Raw genomic sequence first — 23,163 nt, 5'->3', positions numbered from 1 at the left:
ATTTGAAGAACAAGGAGTTCTATCTAGAAGGCATTTAGATGGCTCTCCTGCTTTGCATGAAATAATAGGCCTTTTAGAGTCACTAAAATGGCATAAATCCATTCCTAGCAGTTGTATAGCCCTGGAACTGAAGATGGACTACGAGTCTTTGGATAGTTCTGTATGATCCTGAGATACTTGTACAGGAGTCACCATCATTATGAGCTTTTGGGTGCTTCCAGAGCACTTCCAAACAAAAGACAACTGAAAGCTATTTCATGTTTGTCCCATCAATGGAGGAAAAAGAAAGTGGTAGAAAAATAGAATGAGGGTAGCATACATTGGAAGGAGATGACTGTGACATCTGGAACTCCAGCAACCTTTTGTGGATGAGGCTGGGGATTTTTGCACATTAAAAATCTCCTGTGGAAACCCTCTGAAAATATTCCACTGAACTGGGATTATAGGTGTGAGGTGCTGGTCGATGGAGAAGTATATAACAGCCTGCTGAGGGGGCAAGTTGAGATGATTTCCTGTTTAAGAAACCAGTCTTCTGCATAGATTATAAGAGAGGAGCATGCATATCCAGTCATTCCCACTCATGTACAAGTCTGTTTCTAGTTTGATGACTTCCCATAATTGCAGTCGTTCTCCTAAGCCTGATAAATGATGATCATGGGATTCAGGATAACATTTAAATTATGTTGGCAACTAAAAGAAGGAAGGGAAGAAGTGATCTACCAAACTGTATGTTCTTCATGTCTTATTTTATGACCTCAGGAGCCAGATGTTTGTTTGGATGGCTTCCATGGACCTATCGGCCCATAGTTGACAGATTGACTTGTTCCTAGTCTATTTTCTCTCCATACTAACAAATTATTTTTTTCTCCTTAATATCACCTTCAAACACTGCCCCAGATGATAGTGGAAAGAGAACACTGTGTCTGTTAATAACCTTATCAGTCATGAATTTGGGTTATTTCCAGCTTCCTGGTTAGGTACATTTAACATTGGCCCATATGAAAAAGTAATCAGGAAGCAGAACAGAATGGTTTTCCCAGGCTTTATTGAAAAAACGAGTTCTGCGTATTAGTTGCTGCCTGGTTTGGCCCACGCAGGGGTGTCCACAAGAGGAGTCAAAGAAGTCAAAATGGCAGGGACACATGTAAAAAGGGGTTGGAACTTTGATTATGTGGTTGATAAAGTCATACTTTTAGTTCTCCCACTTAAAAGAAGTGCTGTCTTAAAAGAACTTGGGTGTAGATAGCACCCATTTGCCTCTGGAAACTCTTTGCATCCCATAACTTATTCTAGAAGAGAGTCCTCTGTCCCTAAAGGGTCCTGTTTTTTACTCCGTAGAAGACATCTGGAAAGACTGAATGGAGCACTACAGGAGGACTTTGTTGACATATTCTTAAGTTGTAGAGTTACCTACCAGGGAGGCCATGCTTGGTTGAAACACGCTGCCATAATGGCAATGTTTCCTTTTTCCCATATCACTTCCTGATTAAAAAGCATGGGTATCTTGGAGCACAGACTCAGAGAGGCAGCAGGTGATCTCACATGGCATTCACAACCTGAACAGACATCTTATTCCAAAACAGGATTTCTTAAACTGTGGGTTCTAGCCTGTTGGAACAGCGTTTCTCAACCTCATCAACTTTAAGCTGCATGGACTTCAACTCCCAGAATTCCCAGCCAGTGATGGGAGTTGAAGTCCACACAGCTTAAAGTTGATGAGGTTGAGAAACATTGTGTTGGAAGATCATGAGGAATTTAGGGGTGGATCACAATTATTTTTAAACTGATCTGGCATCCAAAGTGGGAATCCTATCAAAACTCACTCTGGGCTTTTCACCCCATTTTGCTTCCACCTTTGCCTTCTCGAGCCTGCAGTGGGTTGTTGTGATAATGCAAAGCCTGAAGACCCTATAATATATAGATCAAAATGTAATTATGAGAAGCAAGCGGTTTATTTAGTTCTCATCCAATCATTTTCTCAATGTGCCCGCAAAGTAATCCTTTATTTTCTTCAGGGGTATAGGTTACACACATTTCTGTATCACTTTAGGGGGTCATGGGACTAGCAAGTTGGAGAATCCGTTTTAAGAAATTCGTTAAACAGTCACACGGAGCTGATTGTGTATGAGTTAATCCTTCCACAATGATCTTTCCACATTAATTAATTTGGGACTTCAATTAAATCAAAACTGGTCATTCTCTCCAAGGTAAGCAGGAACAAACGAACTGCCCTTCACCTTGCCAACAGTTGCTGGCACCCAGCCTGGAGATATTGTTGGCTTTGGCAAGAAGTTGGCAGAGAGGTATGGGATGAGAGAACCTTTGCTCTGACTATTGAAGCAACAGGCAAGATGGACCAACAGGCTCAGGAGCCCATTAGAGCTCTCCACCCCCATGCTGAAGGCCTATCCCTTGATATTTTTAATTTGGAGGTCACTTAATATGACTGTTACTTACGGCTTGCCAGGAACATATTGGTGTCTCTCAGTTGTTGCAGCCCTTTGAAAGAAATAGAAAATTACAAGAACATGGAAATGCACTGGGTACCTTACTGTCATGTGCAGGGCAGCAAACTTTTAAAATATCATTGTACATCATAGTACACCATGATGAAGTCTCTTGGGTAGGAAAGACCATTGACACTTAGGAAAAACTAGAGAACAAGATTTTGTGTGAGATGGACTAATTTATTCTCCCAAATACTCATCATGAAATTGGACTGGATATTGTTCCAATCCATCTAACATCACAGCGATCCAAATATACACCCCAACCACAGATGCTGAAGAAGCTGAAGTAGAGCAGTTCTATGAGGATCTGCAGCACCTACTGGACAACACGCCTAAAAGAGATGTTATTTTCATCACGGGAGACTGGAATGCTAAGGTGGGCAGTCAAATGACACCTGGAATTACAGGTAAGCATGGCCTGGGAGAACAAAACGAAGCAGGACATAGGCTGATAGAATTTTGCCAAGACAACTCACTCTGCATAACAAACACTCTCTTCCAGCAACCTAAGAGACGGCTTTATACATGGACTTCCCCAGATGGACAACACCGAAACCAGATTGACTACATCCTTTGCAGCCAAAGGTGGCAGACATCTATACAGTTGGTAAAAACAAGACCTGGAGCTGACTGTAGTTCAGATCATGAACTTCTTATTGCACAATTTAGGATCAGACTAAAGAGATTAGGGAAGACCCACAGATCAGCTAGATATGAGCTCACTAATATTCCTAAGGAATATGCAGTGGAGGTAAAGAATAGATTTAAGGGACTGGACTTAGTAGATGGGGTCCCGGAAGAACTATGGACAGAAGTTCGCAACATTGTTCAGGAGGTTGCAACAAAATACATCCCAAAGAAAGAGAAAACCAAGAAGGCAAAATGGCTGTCTGCTGAGACACTAGAAGTAGCCCAAGAAAGAAGGAAAGCAAAAGGCAACAGTGATAGGGGGAGATATGCCCAATTAAATGCAAAATTCCAGAGGTTAGCCAGAAGAGATAAGGAATTATTTTTAAACAAGCAATGCGTGGAAGTGGAAGAAGACAATAGTATAGGAAGGACAAGAGACCTCTTCCAGGCAAAAATGGGTATGATCAAAAACAAAGATGGCAAGGACCTAACAGAAGACGAAGAGATCAAGAAAAGGTGGCAGGAATATATGGAAGATCTGTATAAGAAGGATAACAATGTCGGGGATAGCTTTGACGGTGTGGTCAGTGAGCTAGAGCCAGACATCCTGAAGAGTGAGGTTGAATGGGCCTTAAGAAGCATTGCTAATAACAAGGCAGCAGGAGATGACAGCATCCCAGCTGAACTGTTCAAAATCTTGCAAGATGATGCTGTCAAGGTAATGCATGCTGTATGCCAGCAAATTTGGAAAACACAAGAATGGCCATCAGATTGGAAAAAATCAACTTATATCCCCATACCAAAAAAGGGGAACACTAAAGAATGTTCACACTATCAAACAGTGGCACTCATTTCACATGCCAGTAAGGTAATGCTCAAGATCCTGCAAGGGAGACTTCAGCAGTTCATGGAGCGAGAATTGCCAGATGTACAAGCTGGGTTTAGAAAAGGCAGAGGAACTAGGGACCAAATTGCCAATATCCGCTGGATAATGGAAAAAGCCAGGGAGTTTCAGAAAAACATCTATTTCTGTTTTATTGACTATTCTAAAGCCTTTGACTGTGTGGACCATAACAAATTGTGGCAAGTTCTTAGTGGTATGGAGATACCAAGTCATCTTGTATGCCTCTTGAAGAATCTGTATAACGACCAAGTAGCAACAGTAAGAACAGACCACGGAACAACGGACTGGTTTAAGATTGGGAAAGGAGTACGGCAGGGCTGTATACTCTCACCCTACCTATTCAACTTGTACACCGAACACATCATGCGACATGCTGGGCTTGAGGAATCCAAGGCTGGAGTTAAAATCGCTGCAGGAAACATTAACGATCTCAGATATGCAGATGATACCACTTTGATGGCTGAAAGCGAAGAGGAACTGAGGAGCCTTATGATGAAGGTGAAAGAAGGAAGTGCAAAAGCTGGCTTGCAGCTAAACCTCAAAAAAACCAAGATTATGGCAACCAGCTTGATTGATAACTGGCAAATAGAGGGAGAAAATGTAGAAGCAGTGAAAGACTTTGTATTTCTAGGTGCGAAGATTACTGCAGATGCTGACTGCAGTCAGGAAATCAGAATACGTTTAATCCTTGGGAGAAGAGCAATGACAAATCTCGATAAAATAGTTAAGAGCAGAGACATCACACTGACAACAAAGGTCCGCATAGTTAAAGCAATGGTGTTCCCTGTAGTAACATATGGCTGTGAGAGCTGGACCATAAGGAAGGCTGAGCGAAGGAAGATCGATGCTTTTGAACTGTGGTTCAGAGGAAAATTCTGAGAGCGCCTTGGACTGCAAGAAGATCAAACCAGTCCATACTCCAGGAAATAAAGCCAGACTGCTCACTTGAGGGAATGATATTAAAGGCAAAACTGAAATACTTTGGCCGCATAATGAGATGACAGGACACCCTGGAGGAGATGCTGATGCTAGGGAGAGTGGAGGGCAAAAGGAAGAGGGGCCGACCAAGGGCAAGGTGGATGGATGATATTCCAGAGGTGATGGACTCGTCCCTGGGGGAGCTGGGGGTGTTGACGACCGACAGGGAGCTCTGGCGTGGGCTGGTCCATGAAGTCATGAAGAGTCAGAAGCGACTAAACGAATAAACAACATTGTTCCAATCCTAAGTGCTCCTAGTCAGTTAATAAGAGAAAACTCTGAAGGAATTCTGATTTGGAAGCTGTTGGCCATTCTGAGAACTTGCAAAGATCTCATCGACCACAACAGTACAGTTTACTCTGCAAGAAAGTTATACTCCTTTGCACATGGGGCAAAATGAAGGTAGTTCTGTTTACTTCGGCCTCTGAAAAATCTTGGTTTTCAGCCAATTGAGCTGATGAATCAGTTTGTGGGGAAAGCGATGTCTCATTCTAAGACCTGGAACATAAAGGGAATTAATGTGGCTCTATTCCAATCTCAATCACATGTACGATGGCCAAAATCAGGAGTTACTTGATACTCAAAAAAGGGTCTTTATATATTTAGAGGGAACAAATAGATATTTATCCATCTCTGTTCGTAGGTTCTCTGTTATGGACTTACTAAGAGTTGTAGATTCATTCTACATTTAGGGATATCTTTGCCAGTTTGCTTGATTAAGAGCTGAGCAACTGCTTCAAGGGCAAATCCTCAATGATTTAGCGTCATCAGAATGAAATGAAGCAATGTCTGTAATAAATGTTTGTCTAAAACGATGGAAATTCTTTCATGATGCCAGCAATTTTGTCTGAGAAACTAGCCACTATTAGCAAAGCTATTTGTTTTTAAATCTTCCTGATGTGTAGGAAATGGAAGTTGGTTGCAATCAAATGTACTGTTGATTTGAGATTACCTCTCAACTCTTGAAATCTTCATGGAGGCAAACAGGAGAAACACAGAAGCAGTGGACAGATGATTCCAGCATCTCAAGGAAAGCTGTGGTGTGCCCATCGGCTACATATTCCTCAAGACATCAACAAGCAGGGCTCGTTTTAGACGTGGTGAGGTCCTAAGTATGGAAATCTGTACAGGCCATATTTGGCAAGGGTGAACGGTGAATAAGGCTGCGCAACAATAACAACTTGCAAGAATGCTGGCAAAATGCCTGACAAATCTGTAATGGGGTGGGGAAGGACCCTCTTTGAACGGGTGGTGTGAATGCACACAAACTAAAGCATATTTCAAACAATGAATGAGGGTCAAGTGAGCCATACAGGCAGGCTTCATGGATGAAGACTTTCGTATAGGAAATTGTAATAGAACAGTAACAAATGAAAACATTCTGAAATGTTGAGAGGCCCCTTCAGACTGTGAGGCCCTAAACCGTAGCTGTCGCTTATTCCTAAATCTAGCACTGTCCCGGGGGCAAGTTGGCAACGAAGATGAGGCACATAAGTCATTGGGGATACTGACTTTGCAAGCGTCCCAAAAGATGGAGGAGGATGAGGCAGAAACAATTGAGTTCTGGAAGGGAGCAATGTTTTTGGCAGAAGAACATTCAGCACCTGAGTATTCAGGCTGACTGTTTTATTTTGGCTTTAATTCTTTTTTCATATGTTGTTTTATGTATATTTTATTTAATATTAATTTGGCTTTAACTCTCTTTCTGGGAGCAAGGGCAGTTCAGTTTAGTGGAGTCTTGAATATCAGATGGCAGTGCTCACTGTAGTAATCTTACGTGTTGAGATGACATCTCTAAAGCTTCCTGAATAGTCTGTATTTTCTGATGAGCTTGGAATCCTGTCTCGTAACATGCATCCATTCAAAAGCTCAGAATTGCAGGGGCACTTGGGACTGCCAGGGGCATCCGCAGGGGGGTCAAAAATAGCCACGATGGTGGTGGTGACCACACAAGTGAATCTCTGCCCCTTTTTATTGTTTCGCATTAAACAGGGATGGAGCTTAATCACATGGTCATGACCAGCATCTTGACTTTTACTGACACCCTCCGTCTCATCTGCAGACATCCCTGTTGACTGCAGGATACTAATCCTAACACTAACACTAACTTATTAAATTTATATGCCACCCAACTCCCAGCAACTCCAATGTTATCTGTTTGGGAAGGGAGAATGATCTGCGTGGATGTCTTCTTTTCCTCTTTTTAGTTTTCTTGTTTTCCTCTCTGTTGCAAAAAGGTTCTCTTCAAAATTGGGCTGATTAACCTTTCCACTTCTCAATAGTGAAGATGGAAACCTTTTGGATCGAGCTCCTTTGGGGAAACCCGAAGGCACAAGAGCTGTGTCTTTTCATTTCCTCCTCATGGTGGACTTGATCGAAAGCTGTACTTCAGTGAAATATTTTTGGACTATTTCGTACGACTTCCTCCGCTTTTCTTACACTCAGCCCTTGGTGCGTGATTTCAGGCTAACCTAATAGCCTTCAGCCTTCAACTTCCTTCTTCCTTGAAATCAGGAGCAGTCTGTAGCACTGTTCCCGACTAACACATTTTATGAAAAGTCAGAAACTTTCATGAGCTGCAGCGCACTTCTTGAGGTCATTCCATCCGTCTGATAAAGGGAGCCGCAGCTCACAAAAATGTCTGCCTTTCAATAAAACGTGTTAGTTGGAAAAGACCCAACCAGGTGCCTTTTGATTTTGCCTACCAAAGACTCGCTTGGTTCTCCTACAGCTTCTTCCTTGAAGTCACTTTTGCATCTGCGTTTTTGTTTCTCACTTCAAAGTAAATTTGAATTCTCTGTCAAAACACTATTTTTTCTTCTTCTCCCTCCCTTTTCAAGGAAAACGAGGAGCCACCACTCAAAATATAAGTTCCAAGTAGTCAGCCCAGGACCAGCCAGGACTTGACACTCTCCCTTTCTTTTTCTTCCACCCAAAGCTTGTCAGTATAAAATTCAACAAAGGGTCTGGGTCACCTTCGAGAGTGAATTTGGGGACAGCCACCTGGCCTGGCTGCCCCTTGCCCTGAAGCGGTGCCTGGTCTCCAGTGCCATTCCCTGCCAATAAGCAAAAGCAAGCTTGGGTTGACACGGAGTGAGAGCTGGTCAGGCCCCCTGTCTCTTAGGATCAGCTTCTAAGGTCCATGAATTGTCACTGTGTTCCAGAGCTTCTGTTCTTTCCTGGGCGGGGGCTTAGTTGTAGAGGTGGGGGGAGATGAGAGCTGAATTCCTGGCTACTCTTTTGTGGGGTGCTTCATGGCATGACTTTGTCCTATCCTATTCAATATCTGTGTGAAACTACTAAGAGAGAACACCCACTGGTTTGAGGAGAGATATCAGAAGTATTTATCGCTACTCCAAGCAAGGAAGGCATTGCGCTGAAGGTCTTAACATGGTGCTTTTGGGGGGTGGAGGGGCTGGATGGAACAAGACAGCCTCAGACTGAATCCTAGTAAAGTGGAATGATTGTTCATCCCAAGTCATCTGGTTCTGCATTACCTCTGGATTGGGATGCTGTTCCTCTGAAGAAGCAGCGGCAGCAGGTCTAATAGCTGGAGGTTCTTCTGGACCTGTGCACTGCTTGTACAGTAGGTGCAAGCTTCTGGTACACCAGTTGCAACCTTACTTGGAGCAGGATGCCTTAATTATTATTATTTATTAAATTTATATCACCGCCATCTCCCCCAATGGGGGACTCTGGGCGGTTTACAATAAATAGCATTAAAACATAGCCAGATAAAAATTACATTAAAATATACATAAAAGCAAACATGAAATCATGAAGTGGAGATGGATCACTAAGGGGTACTATGGCGCCAGCCACCCCCAGGTGGAGCTGTTGCTCTCCCCCTCCCAAGCAAGGCGGCAGAACCAGGCCTTAAGTTTCTTCCGGAAGTCCAAGAGTGAGGAAACCTGTCTCACCTCCGGGGGCAAGATGTTCCAGAGGGCGGGTGCCACTGCAGAGAAGGCTCGCCTCCTGGACCCCGCCAGATGAAATTCCTTTGCTGATGGGGCCCGTAGCATGCCCCCGCTGCCTGACCGGGTGGGGCGGGTCGATGTTATGGGGACGAGATGGTCCCTCAGGTACCCTGGTCCCAATTGTCACCCACCCCCTTGTTGCAATTGGATTACTATATCGCACTTCACGTGGGGCTACTTTTGAAGACTGCTTGGACATTCAGTTGAAGTAGAATGCTTGCTGGTGGGTAAGAGCCACCTCTATTGGGACATTACACTGGTTATCAGTAAGTAGTGCTGTCTATGTCTTTTAAGACAGGATTGTCTTCTCCATGTGGAATCTGCCCAACCTGCAGGAAGGGATACTGAAGATTTCTATACACACACACAAAAAAAGCGTGCGCGCACACACACACAAAGCTAGGAGGGTGGGGCTCTGAAGGCGGACCTTCTTGGTGGTTGGCCCAGTCTTCTGCATCTTGCTCTCCATGGCCAGGTGGGCTACCTCTCATTTAATTTTCTAGAGGAACATTGATCCTGAGCTTTTTGGGTGTAGGAGATGCAACGTGTTTGGTTTGGGTTTTGCTACTGTGCTTTACGAATGATGTTAATTATTTTGACTGACTCTTGGGTTTTGTTGTAATGTAATTATGAGCCACCTGAAGTTTGCAATTAGGGCAGCATTCCCATTTCAACCAGTCAGTTGTGCCAACTGAGAGCCAGTTTGGTCTAGTGGTTAAGGCAACAGGCTAGAAACCAGGAGTCTGTGAGTTCTAGTCCCGCCTGAGGCCTGAAAGCTGGCTGGGTGACCTTGGGCCAGTCCCTCTCTCTCAGCCCAAGAGCCAATCAGGCATGGTAGGAGAGTTCTAGTCCTGCCTTAGGCACAAAAGCCGGCTGGGTGACCTTGGGCCAGTCCCTCTCTCTCAGCCCAGCTCAGTGCAGTGTAGATTAGCCTCCTCGTGGTGCACCCTGGGCAATGTGACTTGTCAGGGCTAAATAGTCCACACATCTGGCTGCTGGACCTCACAAAGATTTCCCAGCAAGAAAAAGCAGCATGAACACCAAACTGCTATGCTATATGATGAAAAAAAAAAAAAAAAAGTTGTGCCATCAATTCCACTACATAATTCTTCTCCTAGTTTTTAACATGCAGAGCAGTCTTTAAAATGAAAATCAAGAACATAACAATGGAAGAAAACAGGCCGTGGGGCTGTAACCCCTCCATTTCCTGCAGTTTGGCTCATTCTGCTCAGATCTGTATCTTTTCCCAAGCTGCTTTCCCAGCTCCGGGGTGGGGTGGGGTGGAATAATGGGTCTGAGCATCCTTCCTCTCACAGGAAGGAAGCGAGCAACTTGGAGTACCCTAACAACAGGAAGGAAAAGAGGTGAGGAAACCCCCTCCTCTTCCTCTGTTTAGATCAGCGTTTCTCAACCTCAGCAACTTTAAGATGGGTGGACTTCAATTCCCAGAGCTGGCTGGGGAATTCTGGGAGTTGAAGTCCACCCATTTTAAAGTTGCTGAAGTTGAGAAACACTGGCCTAGAGAGATGAGTTACAATTAAGTTCATAAAAACATTCTAGGCAGATCAGGCACATACAAGAAAGAAAAATGCAGAAAACGGCAGGAATTTATGGGAACGCATGCATGCATGCGTATATTTATTTAACTAACAGCGCTGTTAGAACAAATGGAAAGAAAAAAGAACCCCATCAGGATAAAAATATCAAGGTATGTAAGATTAAGACCAAGGTAAGCAAAAAGAGAGCTTGCAGTCAAGAGCCTTCCCTAATTCTACCTGAAGAGGGACCTTGGCTAGAATCTTTCAGGGGTGGGTTGAACATCACTGCACACTTGCTCCCTGATAGCACAGTCTTTATATTTGTAAATAGACACCTATTACAAAATCCGCTTAAATTTCTCTCTCCGTTCAAAACTATACTGAAGCTCTAAAGCAGTGTTTCTCAACCTTGACAACTTGAAGGTGTGTGGACTTCAACTCCCAGAATTCCCCAGCCAGCCTTGCTGCTGGGGGATTCTGGGAGTTGAAGTCCACACATCTTCAAGCTGCCAAGGCTGAGAAACACTGCTCTAAAGGGTTGTCCTGGAACATCCTACCCCTGGGGGAAGTCAGGATTTCACACAATACTTCCTTTGTTAGAAATACCGGTCTGTCAGCTTCTTCCCTTCCACTATCCAACGATGGAGCCGAACAATTAGGGAACTTCATGTTCTGAACAGATTTGGCCACTGATCAATGACTTCAGGTGAACAACCTACCCTTATAAGCTGCTTTCAGAGTCACCTTAACGCCTGTCTTCCTGTGGTTCATGGAAAGCACGTTCCTCCAACTTTGTGAAATACAGCGCCCTTCCTAAGCACTGATGGCACTTAGATTTTTCCTGCATGGTTTCCAAGTGATGATGTGGTCAGGAATAAACAGGTTGCACTGTGCTTTAGTAGTGTGTGTGAAAGAATTGTGCTTCAATCTTCTTTGTAGTAAAATAATATTTAGCAATTATTTGTATTCTGTGCCTAAGTTTCCTTGACCATTTTTACAGCAATTCCAAGACCTCTGAACGGCTTATTCCTTTCTGATAGTATTTTGCACAAGTTACTGCAAAGCAGCCTTTAAGAGTAGAAGAGACCCCTAAAATATGCAAATGGCTCTTCACCATTCTCAAAGTTGGTCATAGGCCACCCAATCTTGGCTTATGCCATCCCCAGAAAAGTGCAAGAACACAACCACACTCTGCAGAGCAGACTCATCTTTGAAAGAACATTAAAAAATGAATGCTCCTTTGTGAAACTGAATGAAAACTCTGGAAGAAATGCAGAGTTTTCCTACCTGGGAGAGTTCACTAATCCAGAAATTCCTTTTGGTGGTAAAATCAGAACACCCAACTTTATATATGAGAAGGACAGACCCACAGAAAGAAATGTGGCTGATTATATGCCACCATCTGTCTGGGAGATTTTAATTTGGATTCCTGCAAGAGCTGTAGGTGGACACCAGGACCCCTTCCAACTCAAGGATCATCATCTTGCCATATGTATTTTAGCTTTCTTAGTAACCTGAACTGCCACCCCCCACCTCTGAAATGGTCACGTTTCTGAATCCTGAGATGGCAGTGGGCGTTGTGATAATCTCCCAATTTTTTATACTTCTAAGGAGTCCCAGAACATTTTGTCTTGTGAGGTTGGCACATTTGGGAAGGTTGCTCTAGAACAGTGTTTCTCAACCATGGCAACTTGAAGAGGGCTGGACTTCAACTCCCAGAATTCCCCAGCCAGCAGGATGGGAGTTGAAGTCCACCCCTCTTCAAGTTGCCAAGGTTGAGAAATAGTGCTCTAGAAAGCAGTGTTTAAAACACACTAATGCTTTGGAAATAAAATTCCCTACACCTGATAATCTTTAGAAGCTTGAGGTCTGCAGTCCATACTGCTTTATCAACCTAGCTCCAGTGACTCCCACATCAATATCTATCAATATTTGCACCGCCATGGGAAGAAAACAGAAGCTGTAATAGAAGCTATGCCATTGGACAATTTAAAGGACCCTTTTTTGCAGAGTATGAGAATGATTTCTTTTAGGGTGTACTGACATTTTCCTCACGTCAGTGTTAATATTAAAATATATCAAGTACCAAATACTAAACGTTTCAATGATTAACCTGGCCTGGGGATACCCAGGGAAAGCTGATGGGTTGACTTTGAGTCAACTGACGTATTACAACGGAAAACAACGAAGATAGCGCAGGGTTGGGTGTTGAGTTGGTGATCTCTGAGCTTGGACCTTAACACTGGAGATGATCTAGGCAGGTAATGAAGGTCTGCAAATGGGAGGCCGTGTTTCTCTGTCCTGCCACTCAACAGTTAACACCACTCATACCAACAGTTCTTCTGGGACTGTGACAATAAAACTGACAATGAACAAATGAGACAATAAACAAATGAACATGACAATGAACAAATGAGCCCATGCTTTTCTCTCCTTGGACTAACAATGTCACACAAATGCAATTAAATGAAAACAAATGTTGCTGTTCAAGTCAATGTTCCAGATTCTTCCAGAAAACTTTCAAAAACAGGGTATTTCCCAATGTAGCATTCCTAGACTGTTTCTTCTCTTGCCAAGATTTTTTTTAGACGATTAGTCACATATTAAAGCCGTAGAGATTAAAATTATAAGAGTAAGATCAAGTCAGTTTGAGAGACTTAAAGTGATTTAACCAATTAAAGTAAATTAATTAATTAGTGTAATTAAACTAACTAATAACAGATTATGGTTGCAGTATAGTGTTCAATCTGCAAATGCTTTGAATTTGCTTCTCCAAAGGGTGTCTTGCAAATAACCCTATGTTAGGGTGACCAATTAAACACTGAACCAGTGTTTCCCAATCTTGACAACTTTAAGATGTTAAAGTTGTCAAGAGTTGGGAGTTGAAGTCCACAGTGCATGAAATCAACACATGCATATGTCAATTCTGCAACAAAATTCACTGACTTCAGGGAAGGGCCCAAGACATCAAGGTGGTGGCTATGAGTGTGCAATTGGAGTTCTGCTTTGATTTACACCTGTTGCAGATGTGACACAGGTAAGAAAGAAAAGCTGGCCTTGCCACCTTGACTTTTTGACACCCCTCTCCAGAAGGATATAAAAGCAGTGCTATCGGTTCTCTGTCACCGAGGATACTCTTAACACAGCCCGGTATATTGTTTTTTTTTTAAAATAATATCTTATTCTGTATTTGCACACTGTGCTTTCTCTCAAGGAAGCCCGCCTTGCATAAAATCTTCATCGTTGGCTGATCCAAGCAATGCCTTGGGTTAAAGAGGTCTATTAGAAGGAAGAGGGAGAAGAGAACGAAAATAAAACCCTTGGATTTCTGCATGAGGCATATACTTACTGAAGAAGAATGCCGTCTCTGCTTTTTTTATATTAAAAAATTTATTGAGATGATGTAATTACAAGCATTTAAAAATTATTTGCAACTCACTGGCCCTGAGAAAAGGCATTCTTGTCTGCTCTGTTACATTCATTCAGTTCACTCCCTTAACCCCACACCTTGAAGAAAACAGGAAGCGCCATCTTCAACAGATTATAATTTACTTAAGAAAATAATAAAAAAAGAGATTTTTTTTCCTTTTGAAAAAGAAAACAACACGACAGCACAATTTCCTTTTGACTTTGCATATGGCTGCAGCTGATTGAACAGAAACGGTAAAGAGTTTCATTCTGAGTTCTTGTCCAAACTTTTGAGCTGCCAGCGATTCTCAGCATAGAGGGGGAATTTCCAAGTGAATTCTTACGAGCGGCTCTTTTCCAAAGTTTTTACATATACTTAGCGGATCTTCTATTCCTTTCACCACTGGCTAAAAGAGGGCTGAGGGCTGCTGGTGCAGCAGAGAGATGCAGGACATTATGGCAGGAAGGGTTTCTTACAAGTTAGACCCACCACTGCTCTTTCGAAGGGCAGCCGGGCATGAATTGCAATGTGTCCTTTGGCTTCAAAGAAATGGACGCTGCGATTCAGTTCCTGAATATGGAAAACACACTGTTCCAGTTCCAGTTTTATTTCACTCTTCAACATCTATCACAAGCCAGACTCTTTTTCCAGATCCCAAATTCTGATAAATTGCTTTGGCCAAATGCCTGTAGTTTGGACGGCCTGCGTGCGTTAAGGACAAACGAAACCCCACCCCACCCCACCATCATCATGCAACCCAGAACACTGGACACGATCCCATTCTCAGACTTCCGCCTTCTCAGAATTGCAGCCTTTCTTTCAGTTGCCAGGATGGATCTGCTGGGACTGGGTTACCCTTGATCCGACTGCTTCGCACCTCTTGGCTAATGTATGGTGGCACCTTAAGTGGCTAACCCAGAAGGAACCGAAGTAGCTTCGGTGGGAAAGAAAATGAAGAAGCTGCAGGAAAGGGACAACACCAGTCTTCTGTGTGCGTGTGTGTGTTTATTCTATTTCTATTTTAAATAGAAGATATACATCTCTATCAATAGCAAGTTTCATTTCAGTTTGGAACGAAATGAAAGCAAAGGATTTTGCACATCGGGGTGCCTGTGTCAAGATGAACACTGGTAAACATGAAACTGAAGCCCCATCCTCTTTTTATGTGCAGGCTTTGACAACATGATTTCACCACCATCTTGACTATTGTAAAACCCCCTCCCGAAGGCCTCTATTGCTAGTTCTGTCTAAGGAATACTCCTGTGAAAAGTGATAAGAAGTCACCTAACCAATGCCTTGGATCGTGGGTACTCGCCAACCTTGCCATGCAAATGTAGAACCATCCTGAGAACCTCAAACATAACTCTCCTTTTCAAAAAGTAAGTTTCTAGCCCTTAGCAAATTCAGAAGATAGACTTCAAAGGCTGCAATGAAATATCAAGAACCATAAGCAGGATTTCCGGTGATGGGAACTGAAAATGAAATTCAAGACAAGTCTTTGTGTGCCGCAACTTGGAGAAGCAGGCTGTATTACACAAAGAAAACAGATGCAAATATACTTCATTTGCCCAGAAGATCCTAGCGATACAATTTCATTATTTTTTCTGATGCCTTTCAGGTTACCGTGAAACAGAATTTTGACTTCTTTAATGTAAGATTTGTATAATCTGTCCGTGGCTTTTATAAAGAACAGACGCTCTTATATAGCCAGCCTTTTGCCATGACAAATGAACCTCTGAACCCAACAAGGAATAACATCATTTGTGGTACAGAAACAGGGATGACTTCAACCTAGAACAAAGTGTCTGAGTTTGACAGAACAAAGCCTTCCTACCAACAAAAGGCACATACAAATCTCCTCTTAAGGCTACGAAGCTCATCTGTCACTGCAAGAATCTAGAACACTGAAACATAATAAAACTAGTCCTCGGTATTCATATCCACCTGAGGAAGATGACTAGAAATCTTCAAAGCAGAAGCAAAGGGAACGAGGCAAAGATCAGCCCAGAGATTCAATTCAACCTCTCAGAGCCGTGAAGGCCATTCCTGGGGCAATTATAGCCGCCATTTTGGGAATCCTAAATCCTTCCTTCTCTTTTGAGGACCAACTATTTTCCCCACATACGAGAGGAGAAGCCAGCACTGAAAACAAACTCACTCCCTACACACTCCTCCGCCTTGTGGTTGAAATGCCTTGGTAACAATGGAGCAAGAATTCCACCCCATCAATGTGGCTTCCATTTAACCCTTTCTTGAGCTGGCAAATCCTGGAGAAACCTCCTGCGTTCTACCGGAGTTTCTCCTATTCATTTCTCATGTCCACAACGCTCAGTTGCTTGGATAAAGTCCATGTGCTTTGAGAAGTAGCTGACACTTCCAAGGCTCATCAGCGCTCCGCAAACAACGATGGCACCCTCCTCCCCCTGGGCCACCAGAAAGGCTTCTCTGCATTCCTTAAACCCTGGATTGCAGTCCACGTTCTTTGATCTCTGTCACGACGGCGGGTACAAGCAATTTAGGCACCTGGAGGTTCTCTCTGATGCCTCTTGCCCAACCCTTTGTTTTCCTACAGAGGGCTCTTGTGAGAATCTGCACTGACCACAGTTGTGCTATATTTCCATAGGAAAGCATTCAGAATACGCAGCCCCCTGACATCCTGCTCTACAAAAGGAATAAAAAAGCCCAAATATTATTAATTGGACGGGTTAATTAGGAAAAAAAATTATATATATATATATATATATATCCCAAACTGACCAACCGAAAACAAAATGAAAATCATACCAAGGCGAGACAGGCCCTAAAAGCCACGTGAGAGTGCTGCATTTTCCCCTCTCACCCAAATGCTGTTGCCAACACCACCCTTGCCAATAGATTTGTTTGCTAAGGTGCTTGGAGGCCCTGCACAGTCCAAGGTAAAAGCCAAGTCCTGGAGCCCTATTTCCCGTCCCCATGGGTCTCCAGAAACCGTTTCTCCACAGACCAGAGTGAAGTAAGTGGACTGGATCCTCAGCACTCATCTTCCTGGTAGATCTGCTCATCCAGTTCCTGAGATTCCAGATGCTCTAAGCGGTCTGTGCGGCCACTCATAATCTCATCTGGCGTCTTCATGAACCTGCAGACAGGAATAGTGCATAAGGGAGGGAGGGTCATGAGCACGGGTGGCGAGCAGGAGGGGGCCCCTATCCAGGGGGGAAAACGCACGCGTAGTTTAGAGGCTTTGAGCTGTCCTTCAAAGAAACTCAGAACAGACCCGCCTTGACTTTGGGGGTTTATCTGTCTGGGTTTCCCACGCTCCTTCAGTTTGGTAGGATTTTCTGTCTAATGTAGCAGTAATAAAACACTAGAGGCTCATTCCTCGTCTCGGCGTGGTTTTTGCTTAGTCAGGACAGGGAGTAGCCTTTTATTCTTATTAAACTGACACTGGCGTTTTTTTCACCGCTTCTTGGACCTTATTACTATTTCATTATTAAAAAAAAAAAGTCTGGTAGCACCTGTTCTAACTAACAAATTTTATTCAAAGCCACCAGTTTTTGTGACCTGCAGCTGATTTCTGGGTACCACAGATTAACTTGGCTCTCCTCTACAATGTCTATTATGTTGTAAATTGTTAATTATTTTACTAATCAAAATGGGGAACTCAAGATTCTTCATACTATCAGCGGCTACCAGACCTGTAACGGTGAGAAGAATTTTGGGATGGCATTGCTAATGACAAGGATGTTAGAACACATATAAAAGATTTATTGGCCAGCCATGACTAATCTTATTGAGGGACCTCTAAAACAAGTTCTTCTGAGTATATACAGCTGAGAAATCAGTGGTCTAAATCAGATTGTGTATTTCCAAAACTAATGTTCTGAGTTAAACGTTTGTATATAAATTACACATAACTAGTTGCTCATCAAAATAGATGGTTCACTTCAATTTAAGCTATCAGTCTATTAAATCCTTAATGGATTTATTTGGCTTTCTACGAATAAGAGTTGCAGTATGGTTAATTTGTAATCTGCAGTTAAATTCTGTATTAATAGCAAAGCAATGCAAAGCATCTGAAGAGGATGGCTTAGCATGGAGGCTTGGCAGGACTATGTTGAAGGCCTTTGTTCACACCCAATTGCTTTAGAAGGTGTCATCTGTAGGTTTTACACAGCCCTATGAAAGAGAAAAGGAGGCGTGGAATACAAACTGACTGTCCAATAAATCCACACCAATGGAAAACTATTTCGGCCGCCCTAAGTCATCTTGCTACAGATTTAAAATGATGCCTTCAACAAAAGCACACTATACCACGCCCTTACAGAAGTGCCTTTCCAGAAGAAGCTGAAGAATTGTTCATAGTTGGCAATGCATTGCTCAAAATACAATCCTGGTTCCTTGGACATGTCTGTGCTTTATACTCTAGACCGGTGTTTCTCAACCTTGGCAACTTTAAGATGCATGGACTCCAACTCCCAGAATTCCCCAGCCAGCCAAGACAGAAGAACACCCTTTTTATCTCGGGGGTTGTATAATTCCACTTCTACTACTTTCTAGGTTTAAGCTTCCTCTGGTCTCTTCTTTTAAAATTATGCCAGCTGAGATAAATGCACAGTACAGAATGGTGATATATGAATGACTAACCCAGTATCTGTGAACCTTGGTCATTCATGTATGTGGTTCTGTTTTCTTTTTCACAACAGTAACAACGTTTGGTGAGTATTTATTGGACACCATCCAGAACTGTGTTTCTCAACCTTGGCATCTTGAAGCCGCGTAGATTTCAACTCCGGGAGCTGAAGTCCACATGGCTTCAAGCTGCCAAGGCTGAGAAACACTGATCTAGAATGTTTTGCAAGGGATGGACGAATGCTTGTGTTGTGCTGCAAGAAGTATGAGACCACTTCAACTCATGTTATGGTCATGTCCTTTTGGAGTAACATTATACAATTTGTTAGAATTATTGGGAAAACTTTGATTTTTAAGGACATGCATAACATTAAATTATATACCTACTATTTGGGATTTAACTTGTTCTGAACAAAGCTGGGTTAGGAATTTTGCTAAGAAGAGCAAAAAGGATAATCCTTAGGAGATGGAAAAATACTTTAACTCTAGATATAAAGGATTGGATTTTAGAGATGAGTGATCTAGCAATTTTTGAGAAAATTCTGTTGATCAGAAAATATTTACATTATCTTTCCCTCTGGAAAAAAATCTTAGACAGGCCTGGTGAATACTGAAAGCTTAGTTTCCTTTTCCAAACATTGGTTACAATCAGGTGAACTTGGACATTTTTGTCTTTTTCTAAGTTTTTATTTGTTTGTGGTTGCTGGGTTTTTTTTCTCGCTGACTTGCTCATTTTTATTTTATATGTATTTGTTTGCAAATTGACTGCCTTGAAAAACATACTTAATTAAAGACAAGGAACAAAATTCTGCGATCAACAGAACCGAGCCGCTTCCACAAAATTTGGAAAGAGATGTTTCCCCAAGCACAAGAAGCCACAATTACCTGAACAAAAGTCTTTGTCCTGGCTCCTTTCTGATAATATTTAGTTTGTAGTAGTGGCGCAGGGCACGAGACATTTTCTCGTAGGTCATATTTGTTCTGTTCTGTTCCATTTAAGACAAAGAAAGCAAGAATTAAAACAAGACACTGAAAAGATAAAGAGAGAAGGATTGGATGGACCCCCATTCACACTTTGAGCCCCTTATCTTAGTTGTTTTATCTTATGTCATCCTAGATAATATTGGGTTCAGAAACCGCAGTCTATAGCAGTGTTTCTCAACCTTGGCAACTTTAAGATGGGTGGACTTCAACTCCCAGTATTCCCCAGCCAGCCATGAAGTCCACCCATCTTAAAGGTGCCTAGGTTGAGAGACACTGGTCTGTAGCTTGAATGGAGTATAATAAATCAACAATGAGATTGTGTCGGCTTGATCCTTAAGATCTCCCACCTCTTTGCTTTATCCTAAATACGTAAGCAGTTGGACTATTCTAATGCACTCTACATGGGGCTGCCCTTGAAGACCACTTGGAAGCTACAGCTGGTCCAGAATGCGGTGGCACAGGCAGTGTTGGGCAGGCCTTGGTATACCCATGGGACCCCACTGCTCCACACACTCCACTGGATGCCAGGAAGCTTCCGAGTGCAATTCAGGATGCTGGTTATCACCTATAAAGTTCTTCATGGCTTCTGCCCATCCAGGAAGTTCAAGCAGAGTTGGTGTGCTTTGAGACCCTTCAGCCAAACAAGACATCAATTGGGACCCCCAAAGCATGCCTTCTCCGTTGCAGAGCCTGCCCTCTGGATGAGCATGCCCCCTGGGAGATGTGTGTTGCTCCCACCCTGATGATGTTCTGGAAGTCTTCAAAGGCTTGGCTTTTCAACCAGGCCTTGGGGTAGGGTGCTTGTGGAGCTCTGCTGGTTGTGCTTTCTATTTGAGGGAGTGTGTTTGTCGGGATAGATGGGATTTCCTTTCAGGTGTTTTTTTTAATTGTTTCCTATTTTTACTGTAAGCTGTCCAGAGTCACTCTGGACTCAGACAGTCTCTAAATCTCACAAACAAACAAGCAAACAAACAAACAAGTTGCTCTTGTGCAGAAGTTAAAAGTTGGGTAGGGCATCCCTGGGGGAGGTGGGGAGGCCCAAAAACGTTAGATCCAAAAGTTAAGATCCAAAGTCCCCCTTTGGGGGAGATGGGCCGTGACGGAAATTTGAAATATAAATATAAAATAAATAAATAAGATGGAGGCTGTGCCTGCATGATTGAAGCCCCACCCCTTTTAACATGTATTACACATGTGATTGAAGATGTTTCCGCTGTGAGAGCAAAACCTCCCTCCAAAACTGCCTCCCATCCAAGCATCATTATTACTGCTACTACTACTGCTAATTTGTAGGCTGCCAAATCCTTCCAGCAGAAAAGCAACATAATAAAGCAATTCTCACCTGCAAACAACATAAAGTTAATAGATTTTTTTTTACATCAATAAATGGCAATGTCAACACCCAGTAAAAAATGAAACGAGTTCTGATCACAAATGATCCTTCCCTGAAGGCCCTCTGGAAGAGTTTGGTTTTCACCAACTTCCAGACAGCTGTGATCAAGGGGACAGCCTGGGAATTGACACCAGGATGGAGGAATTCTGCTATTTGGCTGAATGGCCGCTATCAAAATTAGAAGCAGATGCAATTTGCCTGTTTCTTCTTAGCCTTCTACATCAACAGAGGACCAGGGACCAATAAAAGGACTTTGCTTCTGGAAGAGACAACGTAAGTCTTACTGAGAGGGAAGAAAGTCCTTGCTGGAACTCTTAACCTTCTGCTAATCAGAGCCTTGAGCTCTGGACCACTGCTAGCATCAGGACGTTCCTGCTAGGACTTTGAGAAGGAAAGTCCCGGCACTAGCAATGGTCCAAGGTAGCGAATGAACCCTACTGACTTCCCCCCTCTAGGATATTTGCCCTATGCAAGCCCAAAACAAGGACAGGTGAGATTATTAACCCTCTCGCAAGATTCCCAGAATGCACTAGGGATGGGGAAACCACAGCAAAAGTGGTTTAGGAGTTTTCTGGAAGCAAATCTTCCAGAATGATAAATGGGTCCCGGAGTTCCTGGTGTGGATGTGGTTCATGGGGAACCCTGGAACGGAGGGTGGGTTTGGCATGGCACTAGAGAGCCCCCCTGAATAATTTCTCTTGTCTGGGGGGGCGGGAATTCCCACATGCTCAGTTAGCAACACAGAACAAATGAAATGCGGGAGAGATTTACAAAGTTCTCCTTCCCTAAGACCCTGACAAAATAATATTTTTATCATAATGAATTAGATTAAGAACACGTGGAAAGAAGACTACAAAATTTCTCTTGTACTCTACATTAACACCTTTTTTTTTAAGCAGAATTTTTGTTCACCCCTCCCCATTTAATTCACAATCTCTGCAAGAGAGCAACCCTCCGTGGATCCTTCATACCTTATGGTTTCCCCATAGCCGGGCCAGCCCATTGGGGTCCACTATCCGAAATATTTTGGATTCTCTGTCCTCCCATCGGATGAAATTTTCGTACCGGCTGTCGGAGAGCAACTGGTAGACATAATCCCAAAGGAGTCTGCAGTCTGGGAAGAGAAGAAGAGAAATGTCTTCCGAACTGTCTTCATGCTTGAAATGAATTAGTTAATTGGCCACAACTGACTCACCTCCAGGAAAGATGCCAGCAATTATCATACATTACTATTTCTTTGTTTTAAGTATCAAGATACTGTTTCTCCTGGCAAAGGATCCCAAACCAACTTGACAATAATTATAAAAGCAGTATTTTAGAATAAAGTCAATCCATTGAAAAGGCAGGTGCCAGGAGGTGCTAATAGCTGAGATGGGCCAAGAGACAAAGAAGCTTTTTAAAAGGAAACCTGGCAATGCTGGGCAAGGTCAACTGCAGATGGCAGGTCCTTCCAAAGAACAGGAGTTCCCCCAGAGAAGGCCCCCTTTCATGTTGCCACAGAGTGGCAATCTGCAAGAACTGGCAAAGATAGGAGGACCTTTTGTGAATATCTTCAGTGTGTTAGAGGCACAACTAATTGAAGATGTTCAACACCTCCAGGTCTTCCATCCAGGCTCGTCTTCCTCAACCTGATAATCTCCAAATGTGTTGGACTTCAACACCCATCATCCCCAATGTGCATGGTTTTCAGCACTTCCATTCTCACCAGCAGCCAGCCTTCTGAGTCTAACGCAGCATGCACAGTTCTCATCCAGGTGATTTTGTGGGTGTGTGGTGAACAAAGAAGACAATCTGGAATGGGGCTCCTACTGGGGCATGGTGTAACACCTACTTTTATATCTAGCTATAACCTCAGGCAGAGCATCCCACAGTCTGCTTATATGCATATCCATGTACATAATTTCTGAACCTCAACTTTGTGGTTGATGTTCTAGATAACGATGACACAGTGATCCTTTGGAATACCGTAATATTCCAGGATTCAATGAACTCTTCTGTCTAAGACGGTGTTTCTCCAGCTTGGCAACTTTAAGACGCGTGGACTTCAACTCCCAGAATTCTGGGAGTTGAAGTCCACGCGTCTTAAAGTTGCCAAGCTGGAGAAACACTGTCCTAAGATGTGGCATCAAAACGGAAGAATATTAGCAGAATCATACACAATAAACCTAATACGAATTTAGCAATATTCCACTTGCCTGTTACCTAACACATGCAGTTCAGCATTTCCATAAA

At 43.0% G+C, this 23,163-nt stretch overlaps 1 protein-coding gene across 1 annotated transcript in view; it reads right to left on the bottom strand.

The window, feature by feature from the left end:
• Window positions 1-15,578: 15,578 nt before the first annotated feature.
• ETV6 (ETS variant transcription factor 6) overlaps window positions 15,579-23,163 on the bottom strand; it is a 112,063-nt gene continuing 104,478 nt past the window's right edge. Inside the window, exons 6-8 of the mRNA XM_063308343.1 lie at window positions 21,903-22,045; window positions 19,440-19,540; window positions 15,579-17,061 (exon numbers count right to left, since the gene is read on the bottom strand). Coding sequence (XP_063164413.1) covers window positions 16,956-17,061; window positions 19,440-19,540; window positions 21,903-22,045 — 350 coding nt within the window. The 3' untranslated portion in view covers window positions 15,579-16,955. The remainder of the gene's footprint in view (window positions 17,062-19,439; window positions 19,541-21,902; window positions 22,046-23,163) is intronic.

Source organism: Candoia aspera, chromosome 7 (genome assembly GCF_035149785.1).
Source record: "Candoia aspera isolate rCanAsp1 chromosome 7, rCanAsp1.hap2, whole genome shotgun sequence".
Taxonomy (NCBI): domain Eukaryota; kingdom Metazoa; phylum Chordata; class Lepidosauria; order Squamata; family Boidae; genus Candoia; species Candoia aspera.
Note: the sequence above shows the minus strand (reverse complement) of the source record. Positions and strands in the feature narration are given on the sequence as shown.